The sequence below is a fragment of the Hyperoodon ampullatus genome (genome assembly GCF_949752795.1).
Source record: "Hyperoodon ampullatus genome assembly, chromosome: 8".
In the NCBI taxonomy this organism is placed as follows: Eukaryota; Metazoa; Chordata; class Mammalia; order Artiodactyla; family Ziphiidae; genus Hyperoodon; species Hyperoodon ampullatus.
In genome coordinates, this window is record NC_136921.1 from 61372649 (window position 1) to 61396743 (window position 24095).

Genomic DNA, 24095 nt, shown 5'->3' on the forward strand with positions numbered 1-24095 from the left:
TAAACTAGGCTACAGCCCAGGATACTCATGGATAAGGATTGAAGTAAGGCTAGGAAGGTGGTTGAAACCACACTGAGAAATCCTGACCAATGAGGTTATACTTATTTGATAAGGGTAGGAGAGGAGAAGGTGAGATACACAGAGATTATCTTTAGCAAGTTGAAGTTAGCAAAGGCTTACAGGATGGAGCAGAGGGCAACTCTAATCAGCCCATGAGGGTGGCCAGAAGAATGTGACTGGCCTAGATCAATGGTTCTCAGCTGCCTCAAGTGGGAGCTGGGGTTGAGCGTGCAGATAGATATCGGATGATGAGGAGTAAAATATGTTTTGAAAAAGCATAATTATTATACTCATTGTTTTTATAATCAAAACTTCAAAAACTGTCACTCCGTGAAATCCCCTTGGGGGTAGGGATGTTCACCCCATTTTAAAAGTTGAGGCACCCTAACCTCCAATGTCCTTTCTAGTTGTAACCTCATTTGGATGACTTTATTTTGTGGACTAGTAGGCTAAAGCTAAAAGAGGTGACATGGTTAATCAGTGTCAGAGCTGGAACTAGACCCTGAGCCTTCTAAATTCCAGGACCGTGTTCATTCCACTGCACCATTTATCTGTGATGGTTTCCATTTTACAAATGTAACAATTTGGGCAAGGAGAGATATAGCTGGAAAAGCTCACGATTTGGATCCAGATATTCACTCCCTGTTGTGCTGCTTTCTGTCAGAGACTCCTGTTCTGATAGCCATTGCAGGAAACATGAATTTGTAAAATAGGCAGGCTTTCCACCAAAGCTTCTTATTGGAGCAAATTTTATTTTGACCATACCACACTCCAAATCGTGACCATAATACAACTACAGGAATTCAAAAAGATAAAACTCCAAAGCGATGTGCAGCAGCCACATTCCAAGACCTCCTATCTGTCAACCCAAGTCATATATACATATACAGCTTTTAAAATTAGCGTCTGTTTCTAATTTCCTATTGGTCTACTGATGTCTTGATTTTTTCCCATTCATTATTTAATTAATTTATCTATTTCCTTGTGTCATTCCTAAGCATACATTTCTCATAAACTTTAAGGACAGTTTTTGAAAATTAAAGAATATTTTTCCTCAGTAATGTTTTCATAGATATAACTTTTGAGAACAATTTCTTGAGAGATGTTTTAGGAGTTGTATATTCTAGGACATATTATCTTCATGGTCTTCCCCCTGGTAGGATGGATAAATGATCTTGCCTTGAGAATTGCACTGAATTCTCTGGTTTCCATATAAAAGATAAATATTCCACTTACGGAAGCTGCAGGAGTAGAGTTCAAGCAGGCCTAAAGTTTAGGCCTGACGCAACGGCATGTCTGGGAGTGATCAGGGGAAAAAGACTGATTCTCACAGGATATGCTGAGCAATGGGAGTGAATTGTTACCAATTACTTGTGTCTAGCGAGTCTCCTGAGCATTTGCTAGGGAAGGGCAGCAGCAGACTTAACAAACCTTTCCTGAGAAAGGAAAAGAGAGCTTCTCAAGTATTGAATGGGAACCTCACTCTTGTCTGGGGTACCAGTGAGAGCTGGGCAGGGGAGCTTGCCTCTCCAACTGGGAGTGTTGCTGACTCTGGCCCCATGCAACTGTCTCTGTCTAAGAAGTTGTACTCTTCACCTGCAAAGTGTCTTCTGGTCAGTTACACCACTGCCCCTTATGGCAGCCAAGTGACAACTGACCAGAGTGCAGTGTGATATGCGCCTTGCAAATGATGCAATGACTAAGGGTGCTGTGAGCAATTAGGGAGGGAAGGAAAAGGGAAGATATAGGACAAGAAGCACCACTGGAGTTGGGATTTTGCCAGGTGGAGAAAGGATATGCATGTGCCTATGTGCGGAGGGGCAGAGGAATTTAAGCAATAAATAACACAAGGCATGGATGTGGATACGTGCACAGATGTACTCATGAGATGGAAAAGGGAACTGGAATCCATGAGGGATTAGGCTGGGGTCAGAGTTTGAAGAACCTCATTCGCTGAGAGGAAATTTAAGTTCATCCTGCAGAAAAATCTATGAGACACGTTCTTATTGTTATACTATTGTGATTCTCTTCTTGGATGGTCTGGGTTTAGAAAGAACACCAATAACAGTAGGTGTGTGAATCAAATATCAAAGTGTCCAGAGGCCTGAAGACCAATCTGAAGCTTTTGTAGGAGTCAAGGTCCCAGAAGGTAAGGGCAAAAACTAGGAAAGAAGCAGTAGCAATGAGGGCGAGGCATGGGAATTACTTCCATGGGACATATTCTCTGATGTGAAATTACTGAATCACGCAAAGGGTACAGTAACTTATATGGCTCAGGACAAATAACTTACATTGCCATTACCATACATACAAATGTTTCCCCATTAGTTGGCCAGTCTTTGTTAGGATATGCCTTTACTTTTATTGCTTTGGTCAATGCAACCGCTTTCTCATAAATTCTCTGTATTTACACTTATTTCATTACTGGAAAAATTAAAGATTTTATTCCTAAAATTTGATTTAGCATTTATTTCTTCAGCTATCACTACTTCTACTGTTTATTAGCTGTGTGAGTAAAAGGCCTAGCCTTGTCCTTGGCACAGAGTAAGACTTCAGTAAGTTACGGTACTTATACTCTGTTGAAGCTTTTGCAACCTTTTATCTATAGGATATATTTAAAATCTATACTTCATTACTTATATGGATATTTTGTTTTGTTAGTTTTATTCCACAGAGGTTATTTATTTTACCCAATATCTTGTTTTCACTAAAAAATATTATATTTTAAAGCTGGGATAAGTATATTAAATTTTGTTATACAAGTTTGGTGGATGTTAAAATTATATACAAGTTGGGTTTATTTCGGAATTCTCTATTTTTGTCTGTTTTTCTACCATCATGTTTTTGAATCGGTAAAGTACTCTTTTAAAAGAGTACTTTTAACTTCATACATGTTCTGAATCTGGTAGGACATGTTTTCCTTCAATACTCCTTTGTTAGTGATTTCTCTGATACTCTTCCCGTTTATTTATTTTGTAGGAATTTTAGAACTACTCTGTGAAGATATATAAAGTAATATTTGGGCATCTTAATTGGAATCTTGTTAAATTCATAAATTGATCTTAAGAGATACTGTCATTTCTATCTGACATCTATTTATTCTTTCCTGTCAGGAGCATATATATCTACTTTTATTTTAATCTTCCCTACTTTCCCATTATATACGGTTGTTTTCTTCAGCAAAGGACTGGGAGACGGAAGACCTCACTTTCAAATCAGATTCCTGGGAAACTGCCTTCCCCAACCACATTCTTGGGAAAGTGATTATATGCCTATTTCTAAGAATCAGGTGAAGGTGGTTCTCTCTACTGAAAATTGACCTCAGATCCATGTTATTTCAATGGGATGAATATAAATAATTTTCCTCAGCTATAAACAGAGGGTGTTAATGCATGTTTCATTATCTAGTCATTAGATTGCTGTAAGGGTTATGAAATTATGTATTCAGAATTAGTTGAAAATGTTACAATATAAACAAGGGCATGGTATAATAAAATGTAATTTTTACAATGTTTTCCCAGACAGTAAGATTCTAGAGGAAAGGAGCCACATTTTCTCCTCTTGCTATCCACAATATGGTGCCAGACCACACTATGAACTCAGTAAATACTTGTATGTTAGGGGAATGAGTAGATAGTGATAAAAGTTTTTTTAAAAACTAAAAGGAAAAGGAAAGGTATGGTCTAGAGAGAATGACTTTAATCTTACTGGCACATTTATTTCATCTCATATACAATTGTCTTACAATTCAACATTGATCAATACATTAATAGCTTTCCTTCTGCAGGGTCCCCGCGTAGCAAAATTTTATACCTTTATATTAATGTGATGTAAGTTACTTGTGTTCCTAGAACCTTTCTATTATTTCCCCCTCAGTGTAAGCTGCTCTGCTGAAACTGAGATTGTAGCTGGGAGCCGAGAGAAAAGGGAGATGGGAGGGGAGGGAAATGTTATATAATTATCCTACATTTGACTCCAGAGCAAAGGATCAGGAATATGCCAAGATCACTGTAATAACCATTGTCATGCCAGATACTAACCAGAAGCTTTCCACATACTGTTCTTAACCTCAAATTAAAGGTGAACCAGAAAGACTTCTGTCTGCCAAAAGTGTAGTTCAGGTTTTTACTTTCCTTTGCAATCTTTCTGCTCCCCGCCGCCCATGCCTAAAACTTAAAACTACTTCTCCCACAATGTAGGGGAAGAAGAATCCTGATGTAAGGCTTTGGCTGTTCACAGAAAAAATTATTTGGTTTAGAGTTATCATTTGTGAGAAAGTATTAAGTATACAAACACATTCCACTGATTTGATATCTTAAGCATTTGCTTCTTCTTCTTTAAAAAAACAAAACAAAACAAAACACCATCTTAAGGGCTAACAATGTGACCTTGTCATGAGAATTGGCCTAAGCTAAAAATATTTGCATGGAGGAGCTTCTAGGCTTTTTGGTTCATTTGTAACATGAAGTGTGATGGATGCTTTACGTGGCAGAATGACCTTTCAATTTTCTGGATTAAAAATAATTAAAATAATGGCAAGAATGAACTTTTAAGGTTCAGCATCATTAATGTCCTCTTTTCATCCAAAATTCATTAAAGACTCATTCCGTATAAACTCTGAAGAGAAGTCCATGAGTCTTATAATAAAATCTGCATAGTAGTTTTGAAAGCAATTCCCTCCCCCCTCCCAAATTATGTAACTGTGCTTGAAATCCTCAATGTAACTCAAAGGGGTAGATAGGGTGGGTGGTTTTATTATTATTATTTCTCTTTCCCATCTTCTCCTTTGTATGGTACAGATGGATTAACTGAGGTTAACCTAGAAAGCTACAGGACCCAGTCCCAAACCTGATCTTCTGACTTTAATTCTTATAAATCAGAGTTTCTCAATCTTGGTACTATTGACATTTTAGGTTGGATACGTCTTTGTTGTGAGGGCCATCCTGTGCACTGTAGGATGTTTAGCAGCATCCCTGGCCTCCGCCCACTAGATGCCAGTAGTACCCTCCCCTCCCCACAACAGTTGTACCAACCAAAATGTCTCTGGGCACTGCCTAACATCCCCTGGGGGTGGAGGGCAAAACTACTCCTAACTGACACTATAAGTTTTCCAAAGTGCCATCACCGTAAGTGATGATTAACTCCATTCTCACAGAGAGCAACTCGACTTCATATCTACTCAGCTTAATGGGACACAGTTGCTAGATGTGTCTTCAGACACGAGCTGGGATGTCTCCAGCAAGAAGGCTGTGGGCAGTACTCTCATATTTGTTAAAAGTTCTTTATTCAACACAGATAGACTCACCCAGACTAAGGTAGATATCTTGGGTAGGCTTGATTTTCTCTCTGATGGGCCACAGATCATGATGCATGGTGGTCAGAGCTATGGTGGTCAGTAGTGCTTTTCATCAACTATTTCTGCTCTCCTCCATTCTGGGCTCAAAGCAGGATTGCATTTCCTGCCCACCCCCCCCATTAGTTGGGCAGTGCCTTGCAACAAGTTCTGGACAAAGAGTCGAGTGGAACCCTATGTCACTTTTAGGCCAGAGCAGTGAATTGCTAATGAAAGAACATCCTAGCTTTCTCTTGCATCTGGCACAGTAACTGGTAATGTTTGTGATGGTGGTTGCTTGGGTCTCTCTATATGCTTGGGACCCTGAGTGACCATACGAATAGAACACTACTGCTCACCTGCAATAAACATAGAGCATGAATAAAAAATAAGTGTTGAGTGTTTTAAGCCACTGAGATTTTTAAGGCTGCTAGCTTAGCATAATTTAGCTTATTCTGACTGATGTAAGAACTGAAAGATGAGAACAGATTGAAAAATAGATTTAGGTTAAATCAAGGTCATTTATATGAAAACAGAAAATATAACATAAAACCACTTAGAACTTCCTTAAATCTTAGGGTTCTCTATTTTCATTCACTAACTCTCTAATATTTGGAAATCATTTCAATGTAGGCTTTTAATATATTTGATACAGTATGTAAACTACATTATTCTATTACACCAGACATTCTTTCATTCATTCAAATAGTATTTATTGAACAGTAAATACAAACCAAGTATTATTTGGAATATCTTCCCACTTCATATTGTTTTTGACACCTTTCTTGTGATGAAGACAGATGGCGGAAAGAAGAGGGAGTTCACTTTAATATCTAAGGAGTGATATATTTAGGAAATGAATTTGAGGTTTTGTGGGGGTTCTCTGTTTATTTGTTTTTAAACTTTCCATTTGCAAAGAGCTTATTAGAGAAAATGGAAATGATTTCATATGAGTAGCCAGGAATTTTCCACCATTATCACCTCCTGCTGTCTTACCCATAAAAGAGGGATGATTTTGTGGATTTCCACATAGAGGAGAATAGCAGAGAGGTGGGCTGACAAGGTTTGAATTGTGCATTGATAGTTGGATGGATGCGTGATTTCAGGCAAGTGCCTTAACCTCCATGTTTCTGACTTTTTGCAGCTGTGATATGATAATCACAAAAGTGCCTAATTCACAGGGCTGTTGTGATGAATAAACAAGGCAATGCACAAAGGGCTTCTAATGGTACCTGGCACATGCTAAATGCTCTAGGAACTGATGGCTAATGCACTGGAGTTAGACTACTTCCGTGATGCAAACATCACAGAAGATGTTTGTTTTATTCACCACTTCATTTTAAACATCTAGTTTAGTGCTTGGCATAAAGTAGATATTTAAAAAACATGTGTTGAACACATACAGAAGTGAGTAGGCATGAGGAGACTGACTCCCAGGTTCTACTCCTAACCTTGCCACTACCTACTGCCCGTCTCGCCCACTGTGCCCAGCTGTGAGCACTTGGAATAGTCACTGTCCTAGATCTAGCATCTCTTTTGTAAAATGAAAGGATCATGCAAAAGAATGATAAACTATGTAGCTATAAACTAGAATCGATAATTAACTACTACACTTTTCAGAAAAAGGATGATAATAACCTTACCGCAACATAATTTGAAAATAATCAACAGTATGAAGACTCTACAAAGTTGCCCTACTGTGGTTTTAACATTTTCAAAAGAAATTTAATGGCGATTGTCTGCTTCAGCAAAAAGGGCAGTAAAACTCACTAGCACTAATGCCATCACTCAGAGATATGCTACCTTTCCCTACCAGTTCTGTGTAGAGGAAAGGAGAAAGAAGTTGGTTATAGAATAATTAATGTACAAACTTGCAACTAGAGTAAGAATAAGTCCTGGAGATCAAAAATACAGCATAGCGATTATAGTCAACAATACTGTATTATATACTTTAAAATTGCTAAGAGACGAGATCTTACATGTTCTCACTGTGAAAAAGAAATAATTATGTGATGTGAGAGAGCCAGAGCTACACTGGTAATCATATTGCAATATGTAAATGTATCAAGTTATCACATTGTACACCTTGAATTTATACAATGTTGTATGTATAAATCTTAACTCAAGGGAAAAAAACAAAGAGTAATTTAATGGTCCTGCCGTCATGTATTAAACCTTTCTTGGTTTTCCAATACATCTAGGCTTGTATGTGAAAGAGCAAAACTTGACTCATAAGGAGTGTAATCAAAGTGACTTAAGCCTTCAAAGTCTCAGTTTTTCCATCTATCAAATGGGATAATAATACCTACGCCTTTGGGATTATCATGAGCATTATATGAAATAACCTGGCAAAGGACCAAGCAAGAAGCAAACTTTCAATAAATAATAGCAATTAACAGGATAATAATGATTATTATTACAATTATTTACAAGAAAACCACTTTCTCATAAATGTTAACAGTGTTCAGAGTTATCCTTCTGGCTGATACTACACAGTATATAAGTTGGTTTTAGGGTATGGGTTTTAGATATGCTAGTGGAGCACCTAGAAGAGACAACAGTCAAAGAAATGTATGCCTGCTAGGTAACCCTTTGCGTGAAGTGCTGGATGGTGAGGTGGGGAAAAAAAATTAATGTTTAAACTTAGAGAAGCAGTTGGGTCAGAAAACAAGAAAATGGAAAGGTAGCACAGCATAGTGGTTAAAAGTATTATGTATTGATGGTTATGGGACCTCACTTAATTTCTCTGTGCCTCTGTGTCCCCACCTAAGAAAAATGGAGACAGTAATAATGAATGAGACTGTTAAGATGAGTTAACATTTATAAATGGCTTAGAACAATGCCTGAAATACAGCAAATGCTATATTAGTGTTTGTCAAACTAGGACAGTGATACAAATGGCAGAAGTTACACAGAACTGCCTGTGAAGAAACCTTTGGAGTGAAGACTAGCAAGGTGGCCTTCTAGGAGCACAACTTGGAAATCTACCAGGCTCAGTCATCCAGCCAACAACTTGGGCTCCTCCTATGTGCAAGGTGAAGTTCTGTAGCCTTAAAGAGAATTGATTCACATTTGACATGACAGAGATGGGCCAGAGGCAAGGGCAGAAAGGAGCTCCAGTTGGGACTGGGAGTAATAGAAGTGTGTACCTAGGTAATATGACCCTTCCTATGGTCTTCCACAGCATTACCTAATGATCCCACAGCATTCTAGGTTCCTGTTAATTATATGTAAGTGTCTCCCCAAGGCAGGGCTCTCTCAGGTGCAGACTGAGTCCTGTTCACTGTGAAATCCCCCTTCCACAGTGCTCAGTAAGTATGTGTTGAGGTCAAACCAAAGTGAGTAAAAGATCGAGCCTGTAATTACTGAGCACTCAGTTCTTGGGCCCCTAATTGCTCCCCATCCCACTTTCAATCCCCAGTGCTGCTCTAAATAGCTCAGTGTTAATGTGTGGGAAGGGAGAGCTGTGATCCCAAGGACATGGCCCTTTGAGTAAGAACCTAGTCTTCTTTGTAGTGGTGGCTTAAAATTACCCAACAGTAACGCTGGCTACAAAGCCTTCTGCTTAGGGATATCCTCCAGCCTCTTTCCTCAGTTCATCCACAAACACTTCAAAACTGGCACAAACAAAATTGAACTCACTAGCTTGGCAAATGAGCTGATTTTTTCTTCCTTCTTTCTTGACAGCCATCCATCTATCAAATTCTTTTCTGTGTTTTCCTTGAGAATCTCTCTCTCCTACAGCCCTCTCACTAATCTCTCTTCCACCACCTCACAGAATCACACTTGGATGACCGCTGCAGAGTCTCACTGCAATTCTGCCTACATATCACTGCAAGATAAATCTTCCTAAAATACACACTTTATCACATTTCTTTCCAGTTCAAGACCGAGGCTCCCTATTTTTTACCTTTACCTAATCTACTTTGCTCATCCTCCATGGTTTGGCCCTACCCTGCCCATGTATTATTTACTTATTAAGTTTTGCATGCAGAATCTTCTATTCTACTTAGTGACCTCATAGCACTAATCACTGAAATTGTTCTCTCATTTAAGTACAATATCTAAAATACTTGCTTCTCTGTGCTTTGCCCATGTTGTTTCCCCTTTTGGAATATCCTAATCCTTTGGCTATTCAAGTTCTAGCTCTTCAATTAACGTTCTACTCTAAGCCACATGTGTCAGTACTAATATATAATTACATTATCCTGTGTTTCCCTCTCTGTTTCCTGTCCTTATGCAAAAGTGTTCCCTCTTCAGGAAAACTATAGGGCTTCCCTGGTGGCCCAGTGGTTGAGAGTCCACCTGCCGATGCGGGGGACGTGGGTTCGTGCCCCAGTCTGCGAAGATCCCACATGCCGCGGAGCGGCTGGGCCCATGAGCCATGGCCGCTGAGCCTGCGCGTCCGGAGCCTGTGCTCCGCAACGGGAGAGACCACAGCAGTGAGAGGCCTGTGTACCGCAAGAATAAAAAAAAGAAAACTATAAACTGCTTGAGGGCAGGGAGTTTACATTTTTATCTGTTTATTCAACAAATATTTATTGAGTTCCAGCCTTGTACCAGGCATTTCACTAGGCTCTGAGGTACTGTGATGAACAAGATAGTCATAATCTTTGTCCTCCCAGCACCTACATTCTAATGTTTCTGTGTATGTGTGTGTGTGTCGGGGGGGAGTGAGATAACAAATTACACATAATTATATGATTAGAAACTGAGGGAGGCACCATGAAGTAAAGGTATAGGGTGCCATGAGACCATTGCAAAGCTTCACATTGAAAGAAAATGTTCTCCAGCTGAGAGCGAATGAATAAAATACAAATAGGCAAATGTGTAAAGGTTTAAAGAAGGCTGGAATCTTAGAGGAACTGAGATAAGTTTGGTGTCCAGAGGGGCAGAGGATGAGCCATATCAGATGAAGCTACTGAGGTACAAGCTGGGTGTACTTCCTTGTGTTGTACCAGAATCAAAAAGTACTTGCTATGTGAGGGTAAACTTTAAGTGGTCCTTAAGATTCATAAAGCATGATGACAGAGGCCATTTCTGAACTTTTCTTGTCTGGATACTTGGAGTTTACAAAAAAAGCTGAATACCCAAAGCTTAAAAAATATGAACACCTAAGTGCTTAGGATGGTGGTTGGGATGCTCATCTTACTGACCCAAACATGCCCAGTGAGGATGCAGGGTGAAGGAAATGGCTTGGAACAGGCTCCATGTGGCATTAAGGATGAGAAGACCTGCTGCTATCAGCTTTGGATTTTTGTTTGTTTTCTCAAGTTCAATAAAAAAGGCATGGACCAATGACAACTATGATATGTGTCTACTCCACATTACAAGTTTGATGCCAAAATGCTTTACACAGGCCACCTAACAGATGGTAATATATTTCAGCCGTCCAATGTGAGTAGGAATCAAACCAGTGACCCCGGAGGTGAGAGGGTGTATATCCAATTACAAATTCCCACTTTCCTTAAGTGTTAAGATGCCTAAAGCAATATATGTTATTTACATCAGGATGCATTGTATAAACTATATTTGATAAAAGAGATGACTTCACGTTCTCAACTTAAATCAAAGAATGCTTACTTAAGTATTTTTTAAATTGAATCACACTTTAATGCCATCGTATCACCTTTTGGTTAACAGTGCTCATCTTGATTATTCTAACAAAGGGAAACATGGAAATTAATACTTAAGTTGTATAGCTTATGTCTTCTATAAAAATACACACTAGAAAATTCAAAAGAAATACCTGGGACATCTGTGAAGGTTTCTCCAAGGACAGATACGTGGAAATTGAGTCCTAAGTCCTTAAGATACATCAATACCTTAAAAAAACTCTCTGGATCTTTATCATGCTCCCTGGAAATAAAAACACAAAACAAACTTGTGATATCTTAGGGTATGTGTTAGGAAAAGTGTTTTCACTTCTCATAGTATCAATTCCTCTCATGGTCTACTGTTAGTTAGGAGAGCCTCTGGCATCCAAGCTCAGATCTTCCCTCACCCTTATACTGTAGCATTAGTATTGAGGGTTTTCATGAATCTAGTTTCTCTATCATGGAAACCCAGTCCTATTGAAGTCTCAAGGCTCTGCAGCCTTTTATTAAAGGAGAATCTGGTTTTTTCACATTTTTTGGTTAGACTATAGAAAGTCTAGCTTATTTTCCTTTCTCCTAAAATGGTTAATTTTCCACTTAACACAGGTTTTTAACAAAAGAAAAGACCAGTCTTCAAAGGACGATTCTCTACTGATCATGAGAATGTACCAAAGATGCTTTTCATTTCCATGAGTCTGAGTACCTCTCTCTCACATTTACTGAGCCTCTTTGTGTCCGCAAGGAACACACAGTTTAGGGAGCGAGATTACAGACTCTCTCACTAATCTCTCATTTTTAATAATTGAATGGAGAATTATAAATACATCAAAAGGGGTAGGCCTGAGTCTAAGTCCGCTGAGTATTAACTTGGGAGTGGAGGTTAGTCAACGCATAAAAGAATAGTAATAAAGATAATTCTTTCATTTAGCAGAAGCTTTGAAAAATATGGATTATTTTTGTTTGTTTAGCTTGTCAGTCTTCTTTGTAATGACAGAATGAGAGGCTAAAGGACACTAAAATTAAAAAAAAATCATCAGTTCAAGAAATCACACTAAAATGGAATGACTTACTTTTTACATTCTAAGGTGTGAATATTTCAGTATTTCTTGCATTTAATTACACTGTTTTAAATTATCTTATTTCAGACAGATGTGGACCAGATGTCTTCAAAATATTTGTTTTTTCATTTATAATTCAGAATTTAAACTTATTTTCTATATTTCAGAGAAATAGTTATATATCAGCAATTGAATTTCTCATTTACCAACTAATTATGTAAAATAAATCTGTAAATTGATCAAACTGCTATATGAAATATGAAAATTATATCATTCAGGAAATCTCATGAAAAATGACATCTGCAACCCTAAATGTGTTAATTCACAATTCAGTCAATATTTTCAGTATCAAGAATTAAAACAAATGCATCTTCTGATTAACATTTTAAAACAGCATGTATAATCTCCTGGAATTGTAAGATCTTATAGAATTAGAGTTCTGTAACAATTTACTTTAAGCTCTCAGTTTGATTTGCTTCAAATAATAAAGAATGCAGTGACAAAATGTTCATTGCTTTTTAAGATGATGGGTATTACACACATGTACCATTGGGAAGTTTTGGGGTAATTCTCACATATACTACTGCTGTGGGCAAGAAAAAAGACTCAAAACAGTTTAAAGTAAAGAATACACCATATGTTATCTTCAACCATATCAATCAAGTAGCTGCCACCTAACCTGTAATATATGTTATTTTACTCTGAATCTCTTGGAAATACGTAGATGAAAAGAATGGAAACAATATAACATAATATATTTTAAGGAGGGAGTAACACTACAGGGAAATCTAGCCACTCAATTCTCTAAATTTTTCATTCTGAGTTCCAAAAATTTTGGCTATGGGTCCCTGAGAGAATATCTATTCTAAATATTTCCTGCTGCTTGTTTGTTGGTTGGTTGGTTTGTTTTGTATTAAAGTAAAAGTAGATGTGGTTTGGGCTTGGAAGGAGGTTTAACTGGGTAGAAGCTGTAGTTCTTAAAAGATTCCAGTGTGAATATTTTCAAAGCAGCGGGCTTCATGAACCTATATTTTCAGTGTTTCTATACAAGATAAATGCATGACAATCCTACTATATTCTTAAGATATTTTTTATAGGTGGACAAAAGCTCTCATATTCAATAGTCACTTTGCATAAGAACACAAAAGAGATTTGCATGAATCCCCTCTCTTTTTGTTTAAACTATAATATATGGATGAATGTAAGGTGAGATTCTTCTTCCAAATAATTATCCCTCAGAAAAAGAGGCATCTTATCTAAAGTCCTTATAAAGTCTCTCATAATACCAGGCACTCTCTCAATTACTTTATTTTGAACAAAGTACAGTTTAGGGAAATAGCATTAACCTGAGACGCCAACTGATGAGAATTTTGGATAGTTTTAGCAGTCATTCGCTTGATGGGACCGGTAAAAACAGAAGCCAAGGGATTTAATACTGCGTTAGTAATTATTTTGGGAGACATGACCTAAAAATTCAAAGTGTTTTTGAAAACAAGTATTTTAAAGATCACTAAAAAAAGTAATAGAGTAAGTGTTTACTGGAGACTATGAGTAGTAAGTGGGTTTTTATAGCCAGAGAAAAGATTTCCAGTGATGGCATCATACAGTTTCACAATCTTGCACCCCAAACTGCTTAGACTGAATTCCAGATGACAGGTGGCGGAAACATGCCAGCTGCCTGACAAGGTGGTACCATTCTGATGTCAAGAATGCATGGGAGGGGGAGTTAGACTAAAACGACATCATAAACTATAAGGTTGAGAAAACAGCAATACTTCTAAAAATATTCTACATGATATATGCTTTAAAGTATTATCTATGTCTAAATTAGTAGATTACACATTATAAGTAGACACTTGGCTAGTTCATCCATGTCCCTCAAAGTTTACATGGTCAATTTAGCTGAAAACTTTTCTCGGTTTTCTCTTTAGACAAATGGGAAATTGCCTACTATTCAGAGAATCATTAAAGATGTGCACAGATATCCAGCCACAGCCATATATCAAGGCATGGATATAGCAATGACAGAGCTCAATATATTTTGTCAAGAGAGGAACTCACTGCAGATATCCAATGGATCATCCATGGATCTTATCCTAGCGCCCATAGTATTAATGGACCCATTTAGCACAGAATGTGAATCTGTCTAAAATTCCTTTCTAAGAAATCTAATGTGAAGTTCTCATACTTATGATTTTAGAATAAAGCATGAAATATAGGATGAGGTATTCTAAAATAACATATTGGGCTTCCCTGATGGCGCAGTGGTTAAGATCCTGCCTGCCAATGCAGGGGACCCGGGTTCGAGTGCTGGTCTGGGAAGATCCTACATGCCGCAGAGCAACTAAGCCCGTGTGCCACAACTACCGAGCCTGTGCTCTAGAGCCCGCGAGCCACAACTACTGAGCCCACGTGCCAACTACTGAAGCCCACGCACTTAGAGCCTGTGCTCTGAAACAAGAGAAGCCACCGCAATGAGAAGCCCACGCACTGCAAGAAGAGTAGCCTCCAAGCGCTGCAACTAGAGAGCCCACGTGCAGCAATGAAGACCCAACGTAGCCAAAAATAAATAAATAAATAAAAATTAAAAAATAAAAATAACATATCAAGTGCCCCTTTTTGTCAACAGCTATCAGGATTAAACACACATTTAATGGTATCGTCAATTCTTTATAACCACATTTGTAGACTTACAGGCTCCTAAACTCTCTTCCTCTGCTCTCATCGATTGCTGGTAGGGATGAAAATTGCAACAATATTTTAGAGGGCAATTTGGTAATGTACATAATAAGCCTTAAATTGTATATAACTTTTGCCACAGTAATTCCAATTTAGAAAAGTTACCCTATGAAATAATTAAAGAGGTGCACAGAAATTCAGCCAGAGTATGTTCATAACAGCATTGTTTATAATAGCAACCATCTGTAAACAACGTAATGGGATGATAAAGAAATATACTTTGACACATACATATGATACAATACCCTGCAGCCATGAAATAATTTTGTAGAAGTATATTTTTGGCATGGAAATATATTCAAGAAATACTGTTAAGTAAAAGGGAGGTGACAGAGCAATACGTATTTTATGATCTATTTTTGTAAGACAAATGAATGTATGTGCCTAGAAAAAAGTTTGGGGTGAACTATACCAAAATGTTAACAGGGTTTATCTGTAGGGGCTACATTATAAATGTTTCTCTCTTTTTTTTTTTTTACATGTTTTCTATCATTCCTTTAATAAATATTTTTATGTCAATCATTTTAATGCTTTAAGGAACCACCTCTAACATTCTGTCATAAAATTGTATTCATAAGGATTTTTGCTTAACTCTGTAGCATTTTTAGTATTTATAGTGGCATAATTCCTCATTTCCTGTGACACTTCTAGATTTGACAGCTGCCCATCAAGCAAACTTGATTCATCATAAAACATTCTAGAAGATGAGTCAGAGTCCAAGTCTCCCAACAATTCCCACATTCTTGACTAGGTAAGAATGAAACAGTCTGGCTGGGAACTCATTCCTGTGCAGCCCAACTATGGCAGAAGAGACCAGAGCAGAATATTTCAGGCTTACTGGAAGCAGCAGATATAGCAAGAACAGCTTTTATTCCCAAATATTATTCAGAACATTTGAAAAGCATAAACTGTTTCCATGTGTTTTTTCTTCCTGTATCTGTTCTCTCTCTGTCGCCTTTCCCGTTTAGTTTTTTAGAGCTAAATTTCTTCTTATTCCTCACTTAACATTCATTCAGTAAATATTTATTGAGGATTGCTAAGTTTCTCCATACTTGTCACTTATACTCAACTGTTACCCTTTCCTGTTTTCCCACATAACTTTATACTTATTGAATGCAATCACTTTGATCTAGTTCCTTGCCTTGCCTGGGCAGAAACCTGGCTCTTTTCAGATGCTGTAACTTTCCCAGCAGCATGTCACTCTGGATTGAGAGGTCCATGAGGGAAAGATAAATGATGCCTGCTTTATTTACTACTAAGTACCCAGTGCCTTGCGAGTGGAAGACATTCTTTGTGTTCATCAATATTCGGTTCTTCTTTTTTTCTGGGCACATGAAAGACTCCACTTTCATCCCCTTGAAGTAGGAGAGGCCACAGGACTAGTTCTGACCAATGGATTGCAAGCTGATTGATGTGTGTCACTTCCAGGTAGAAATTTCTAAGAGCAGTTCTGGACAGCACCTTCTCTGTTGTAGTGATCCTTGCAGAGGTCTTGTATTAAGATGGTTAGGTTAAAAGAGTGAAGTGATCTGGACTGCTACATGGAGAAGAGTTGCCCAATAAAGCTATCTAAACCTGCAGCAGACTTTGAGTTGGTGAGAGAATTAAACTTCTGTTGTGTTTAAGCAACTGAGATTAGGGGGTCTTTATTACTACAGCATAAGGCGGCCTATGCTGACTAATACATTATCTGTGGCATAAAATTAGCTGCTCTAAAAATATTGTTGAATGAATAAAGGTGTAGGAAAAATAAATTACATTTATAGAGCCCTTGCTATGTGCAGGATCCCATACTAGGCACCTAATCATAATCTTAATTAAGCCTCTCAACCAAGTGGTCATAGAAATATAACTATTCTTTCATTTAAGATCACACAGGAGAGACTGAGTCTGCATTTGAAATCAGGTCTCATCACTCTAAAGTCATATTCTTTCTTCTGTACAGTCTTTGACTTTTTCATTTCTTTCTTCCTACATATAATGAGAAGAAAAAGAGAGCTGGTACCTTCAGTCCATGGTTTTGTTTCCAGACCATCAAGTGATGGACATTTCTTACATTGCTACTTGAGGTTAAAACCCATTGGATAAGAGATGGCAATAAGAATAATGGGAAGTAATATGGAATTATATGATCTCTCAACACCATGGTTTCAAATTTCTTCACCTTTTCTGATACCCTGCTAACCTCCATCTTTGCTTCCTCATTATGAAGTACCGTGTTACTTCCAAATTCCAAATGTGTTCTTTATTCCAAAACATAAGGCTTCTATTTACCAGCTTGTGTTAGTCGTTATGATCACTTGCTTCTCTATTATCCTTTCTAGGACCATAAACTCTTCACTTCTCTCTGTACACCTGACAACAATTATCAGTTTGGGTTTCCTGCCACAGGTGCTGCTTCTGCTTTTAAAATGGTGCTTCGAATAGAATTCAACCCATAGTCTTATGAGCCATCAGCTTCTCAGCCTCTCCTCCATCTGATACTACTAGTGCCTGTCTTTCTCTAACTCCACCAGCCCTCCCCACCATCATTTCCTTACAGGTGACTAAAACCAAGAATACCCGCTGTGGCTTTCTCTGAATGTTGTTCATACTGCATTCTGCCCTTTAACTTTCCTTTCAGAGAGAGAATGAAGGGTACAGTTCAGAGACAAGTGGCTCTGCCACTGATCAGCAGTATGACTCTTTGTATGTTATATAACCTCACATAGCCTCAGTTTCTTCATCGTCAGAATGGGGTAGTGATAATACCCATTTAAAATGTTAGTTGTTAGACATATATACACTAATTAATATGTATAAAATAGATAACTAATGAGAACCTGCTGTATAGCACAGGGAACTCTGCTTCACTTTGCTGTACAGCAGAAGCTAACACAACATTGTAAAACAACTATACCCCAATTAAAAAAAATAATAAAATGCTAGTTGTTAGGGATGAAGAAATGCCTGGCACCCTACAGATACACAATAAACTCTCATTCGCTTCATCTTTGGTATTTGTGGTATTTTAATATTTTAGAAATGTTAACCAATTTATTCCATTTGCCTTCTACCTGAACACATTCAAGAAACTAAGATGTTTTATGTTCGTTGCTTCAAGGAAGGCTTGAGACAGGGGAAAAGCCCCCCAACCTCTACCAAAAAAAGGGGCAGTCTTCTTGGTTGGTCACAGAAGCAAAAGCCCTTGTAGAAATGGTAAGGACTTCAGATAGGTACAAGTATTTAAGCAAAATGCTATGTGACAGTAGCAAACACCCTCCCACAACGTGTCACTGTTCTACCTCTAGACAAGAAGCACGGAGGACTGATGAGGGAGAGTTGAGGAAAACAGAACTGTGAGAGTCCCTGAGGCCATGAACTACACTTCCTGAGTTAGAAGCCGAGGAAGAAGCATGACCCCAGAGAGTGAATGTCTGAGGGTATGTATCTGGGCACACAGTACTAGGGACATTCCTGAGAGATTCCCGAGACATGGTAGGCATAAATGTTGAACCATGGTTTCCTTGAGTGTCACGGAAGAGTCACAGGGCTGCTGGCAGACTGAGAAAAGCAAAGGATCCCTCAGCAGTGGCCTGGGAGGAATGAGGACCAGGAAAATGGAAGACAGAGAATCTTGAACGGCTTGAGCTTTCCATCACCGTATTGAAATGGGCCATTGCACAGAAATTAAGTCATAGAAAAATAAAATTCTAATTTATGCATATCAGGGTTTCATGCCATCTGCACATTCATATTCTCATCTTTTAACAGCAGAGGGAGAGATGTCTGCTTTTCCAAATTCAAAGTCCATTAGAGCTCTAGATCTTCTACCTTGTCTATTTGAGAAATTTGTGTTCCCATGGTCAGTCTCCTTCCTAAAGCCTGTGATCCTATCCCCTCCTCCACAATTTCTTCATGTATGTCTTGGGCACTTTTAAGTTATCCTTTTTACCTGACACCATTTATCGATGACAATAGTTCCAATAATATACTATTTCTAGGTGTCTTTTCACAGATCCTTTCATCTTAGAATATTAGCTATATATCCCTCCTTTCTTACCTCCTGTGTCTTTCCTACAACTTTCCTCCCATTCTTTAATTCTGTTGGATGAAAATGCTCTCTAACAATACTAATTCCCACCTATGCCCCCCTTCATTCTCATCTTCTTGTATTTTTTCCTACATTTGAGACCACTGACCATCTTCTGCTTTCTTAGAAGCAATCCTTGCTTGGTTTCCAAATAGTGTATTTAGACTACAACCTAATGACCTAATGACCAATTACACCTTCCCACTCATTTCATCCAGCAGGCCACCCAGTGAAAACGATATTCAATGAATCATTTTTCCCACTAGGTCTCACAACATGATCTCCTTTTAAATTTCCCCACTGCTAAAGGCTTGGACCCCCCCAGGTTGCTTCTCTTCAACACTGATTCCCACTCTTCCCAGATATTGTATACAGTAATCTCACTCAGCTCTCTAATTTGTCAATGAGCTCTCTTTCTCTACAACTTTAGCCAGGAAGTCAATAGAATCCCATGACTCAAATAACTGGTAGGCCATGAAGTGTCTCAATTAAGATGAATTGGGTCTTCCCCACTCTTAGGATGTTACTTAGGCAGCAGCTACCGTTGCACATACTTTTAAAGCATCACAATGTATGTAATTACTTCTTCTCAGACCTGGGAGGCTCTATGGAACTAAGCTCTTTCCCCAGTTCATCACTAAGTCCTTCTGTTTCCCTCTGTAATAAAGTTTCTCCTTGTCAAATGTGGTGATCTGGGCTATAATGTGAAACTGACAAATCATTTAGATTTTCTTTTGTATTATAACATTTCCCTCCAAGAGATGTGTAGAAAATACATTCAAAACTGCTTGCTGGTTATCCTGAGAGCTACTCCTGTAGTCCATCTCCTAGAGTGAGAAATTTGTCTAAGGGAGAAGCCTAAGAAATTCTTTGACATCACTGAGAACTGTTGTGTTTTTACTTCTCATATAGGAAGATGCATGATTTTTGTTTCCTGTTTTACCCTGACTGCCAGGAAGCTTACAGTCAGGTTTTCCCATGCTTAATCTCAGCATCTGTCAGATGGAAATAACAGTACCGAGAATACAAGAATAGAAATTTAAAAACTCACTGGTTGGACTCAATAGTAGAAAGGATATTGCAGAGAATAGAATCAGTGTTCTTGAGGTGAACAGAATTTACTCACTGTGAACAAGAGAGAAAATAGACAAAAATATAAAATAAGAAAGAACCGAACCTCAGGGACCTGTGGGACAGGAACAGAAGACTCAACATTTTGTAACATCACAGTTCCAGGAGGGGACTCTGTATGATTTCTTACAACTGTATGTGAATCTACAATTATTCCAATACAAATTTCAATGAAACAAATGCATGCTCAATGTAATAAAATAAAAATAATTCTGAAATATATGAAGTATGCACTGAAAGCCCCTATTTCTTACCCTTCCTGATTCTACTCCTCATATGTAACCACTACTAACAACTGTTTGGTGAGTAGCCTTCCTGACCTATTTCTACGCACATGCACAAATATATATTTGTGTGAGTGTACTTTTATATACTTTCCTTACTTTATAAATATGAGATCATTATCAGTCATTCTGCACTTTCCATTTTCATTAAATACATCATAGACATCTATCTACACCAGTGTATACAGATATCTCATTTAATAATGTTTACCTAATATTTCACAATTTAAAGTAAATCCTCCTACTACTGGACATTTAAGTTGGTTCCAACTTACTGATGTTTCAAACAATACTTAAAGTGACATCTGGTTCTTTTTATAACATTCAAATTTCTGTTTTGTAGAATCCTTATTCATCCTTGTTTTTCCCTCCTACCCTGCAAATGTAGCCATCTCAAATCTCTAACGAAGATCTATTTCCCCTGTCCTACAATGTTTACCTGCCTTTTGGGACTATCCTACTTTCAAAGATTCACCTACTCATTCTGCTATGTTGTAAGTTCCATGAGGGCAGAGCTCATGCCTTTGTTTACCCTGTATTCTCCATGTGTAGAATTAGGCCTGGCATACAGTTTAAAAAGTTATTATTCTGAACTGACTCCAAATCTAGATCACCTCTCATGAATCTAATCTTTTTATCCCCACCTATTATAAATTATTTTTTTACTATTTATATAATGAGGTGAATACACAGAGTCTTCACTTGGCTCTTCCAATGACAACTCATCTATAATACTTAAAAACTAAGCTGTTGCCTTGTTGAACACAGCATTAATGACCTAGCTCCTCTCTGGTACTGACACATCCTCATCCTCCCAATATTCCAGGACTCAAGGCTGACACATTCTGAACACAAGGAGGCTGCTTCTAAGTTGTCCTGCTAATAAACTCATTACCAACCTTACTATTTTCTCCTACATAATTTAAGATTGCTTGATAATTTCCATTTCTATAGTACAATGTTATCCCCTCATACCTTGACAACACCACTGAGCTTCAGACTCTCCCTCTGCCAATTCAGCTTCCAGAAAAACTCTTACATTATCCTCTTCTATGTGATTTTCCTTATATATCTCTTCTCTGAAATGCATACTAAAAACCCACTAAATTGAAATTAAGCCACCCTATCCAACATTCAAATATTTCAATCAACTCATTCCCTCAGATGAGTGTTGATACTCATATCCATTCTCATCCTCTTCCTGTCTCTGTGCTGTTTTCCATCCACAGCTCTTGTGTCTATAATTCCTGAGTCTGGAACACACTCTCCCCTCCTCTCGGCCACTCTTTACCCATTGCCTCTTTCACTAACTTTGAGTTTATTGTTACTAGTAGTCATCCCTGTGAAATCCCATCTCACTCTGAATCCCTGCAGGAACATTCTCAAGTTACTGATGATTCCATGAATGTGTTCTTTTACATTATTTCATATTTATTTGTATGTTGTCCTCATAATTCGTCTGAAATCCCTACCACAACAGTGAAATCCTTTGACTCCAGAAGTTGGTGGGCACTCAAAATATGATTTTGGAGTGAGTGAATAATAGCTCTGTCGTGGCTGAATAGAGACAGTTATATTTTTTAGATTACAGTAGGATAGGTCTATGAAATGACATGAAGGATCATGTTTTTTTTTTTTTTTTTAATGGACAATTAAACATGGCCTGGATTATTAGATGCCTTTCATTCAAATGAATTTCAATGCTTAATAACAGGTTTTCATATTCAGTTGTGGACATTTTGTCACATCTAGAAATGACAAGGTCTTCAATCATATGGGAAAGAATCTTAATTTGAAGAGAAAATTCTGCTCCAAAACTTCCTTCTGATTTAAAAAATGTTAAAGTAGAAATGGGCAGAGTGACTCATAAAAAATCCTTTCAATGGGAAGAAAAATGCTAAAATTCTGTTCATTTTATGTATTTCATCTTATTTCTAGACCCAACTGAGACTCTTGTGTTTTTTGGCTGACACAGAGATCTCCTAGAAGAGACATCTCCCTTACTAAGCAGCAACTGCTAAGCATACCAGATTGTCATGGCAATGACTGTGGAAAAGGAGGAACGCAGTATGGGATGTCTGTTCTATAAAGACCTGCTCAAAATGACGTGTTCTTGTTACTACATATGTTGCATTTTTTCATTTTATAAACAGTATTAATTATGTATCTCCTCTCTTCTCCTACATTCTCATAAATGAAATAAATCGGTATTATTCTACTTAGTCCCTTTCACAATAACATAAAAGAAAAAAGTTCACCCCCAAATTTCATTACCCAGTCTTTTTGGCTTATTATTTAAAGGTATTAAGAACTACTCACATTAGGTACCAAAGATAGACTAATCATTCATATGGAAAAGGATAAAAGATTCTGAATATTGTAATAGCATCACATGCTATAAATTAACTATAATGCTCAAGAAATGGTTCTTCAGAATGAGAAGCCTCATGAACCAAAGTCTTAATTAATTAAATCTACTTATTACTAGGAGGTATCAGAAAAATTTATTTCTGGTAAAGAATGGATAACAAAGAAGAGTCGAGTATGTTAGATAGTGTATTTGGTGAGAGATCTTTTTGAATAAATAGTTTGCTTTAGACGTGTATGTAAACCCCCCCAAAAAGAAAATGCTTATTGAAAACTAATAATAATCGATTCATCTATAACTATAGTTCTAATGGTGTGTCTTATCAGAATAAATGATGTAAAATAGTTTACATGGATGATACAGCCTAGTGAAAGGAGGGTTAAAATCCTAGTTCTGGGGCTTCCCTGGTGGCGCAGTGGTTGAGAGTCCAGCTGCCGATGCAGGGGACACGGGTTCGTGCCCCGGTCCGGGAAGATCCCACATGCCGTGGAGCGGCTGGGCCCGTGAGCCATGGCCACTGAGCCTGCGCGTCCGGAGCCTGTGCTCCACAACGGGAGAGGCCACAACAGTGAGAGGCCCGCGTACCGCAAAAAAAAAAAAAAAAAAAAATCCTAGTTCTGATATTTAGTAGCTGTAATCCAGGGCAAATTACTAAACCTGTCTGAGATTTAATTTCCTCATCTGTAACAATCTGGCTAATAACACTCAGTTCAAAGAGCTGTTGAGGGGATGAACTGAGATGATGTATATGAAACAATTTTCAGTGCCTGGCAAACAGAAAATACACAATAAAGGATGGTGGTTGTTATAATTATTGTAATAATAATTATTGTAATCATCATTGTTTTATTCTTCATTTATAGAACTGGGAATTTAAGAATATTCTAGTGAGTTTGATAGCCACCACAATTGGGCAAAAAATAAAGTTTGCTATACTTTACAATCAGTTAATTTATAGTATAAGTGGAATGTGCCATTATTGAACTTTTCATAGAGTTACAAATGTGATTTAAAGCACAGTTTGTGTTTGTGTATAAAGGCACACATGTGCTTAACTGAATTTTTCTTCTCAGACTGTATCCCTAATTCTGTCAAGTGCCACCATTAATCTCATCACCCAATCCACAATTAGCCCAGACACCCTCACATCAACAATCAATCTCTGAACCAACTCCTTATTACCACCCAAGTATGTTTCTCCTTTCTTGATATAGTTCAGATGCTCATCATTCCTTCCAAGAACTATTATAACATCATATCAAATCACTTTCCTAAATAATTACAACTGAGATCAGGGGAGTCAATTGTCATCCCCCCCCCTTCTCCACTTGGACATTACCCAAAGGCAACAAGGAGAACTGGAAATAGAGTGCAAATGTAATCTTCCACAACAATAAGACGTCAACCCCCCGAACCACACAATAGATGGAGAAGCTGCCAAAAATAATGAGGAT

General features: G+C 37.8%; 1 protein-coding gene across 2 annotated transcripts in view; it reads right to left on the reverse strand.

Moving 5' to 3' along the window:
- The window catches only part of GTDC1 (glycosyltransferase like domain containing 1), a gene marked incomplete at its 3' end in the record, with an annotated part of 324823 nt that overhangs the window by 13535 nt on the left and 287193 nt on the right, over nucleotides 1–24095 (reverse strand). For both annotated transcript variants that reach the window (XM_079710265.1, XM_079710264.1), the window contains one exon: nucleotides 11142–11251. In XM_079710265.1, the coding sequence (XP_079566391.1) occupies nucleotides 11142–11251 (110 nt within the window). The remainder of the gene's footprint in view (nucleotides 1–11141; nucleotides 11252–24095) is intronic.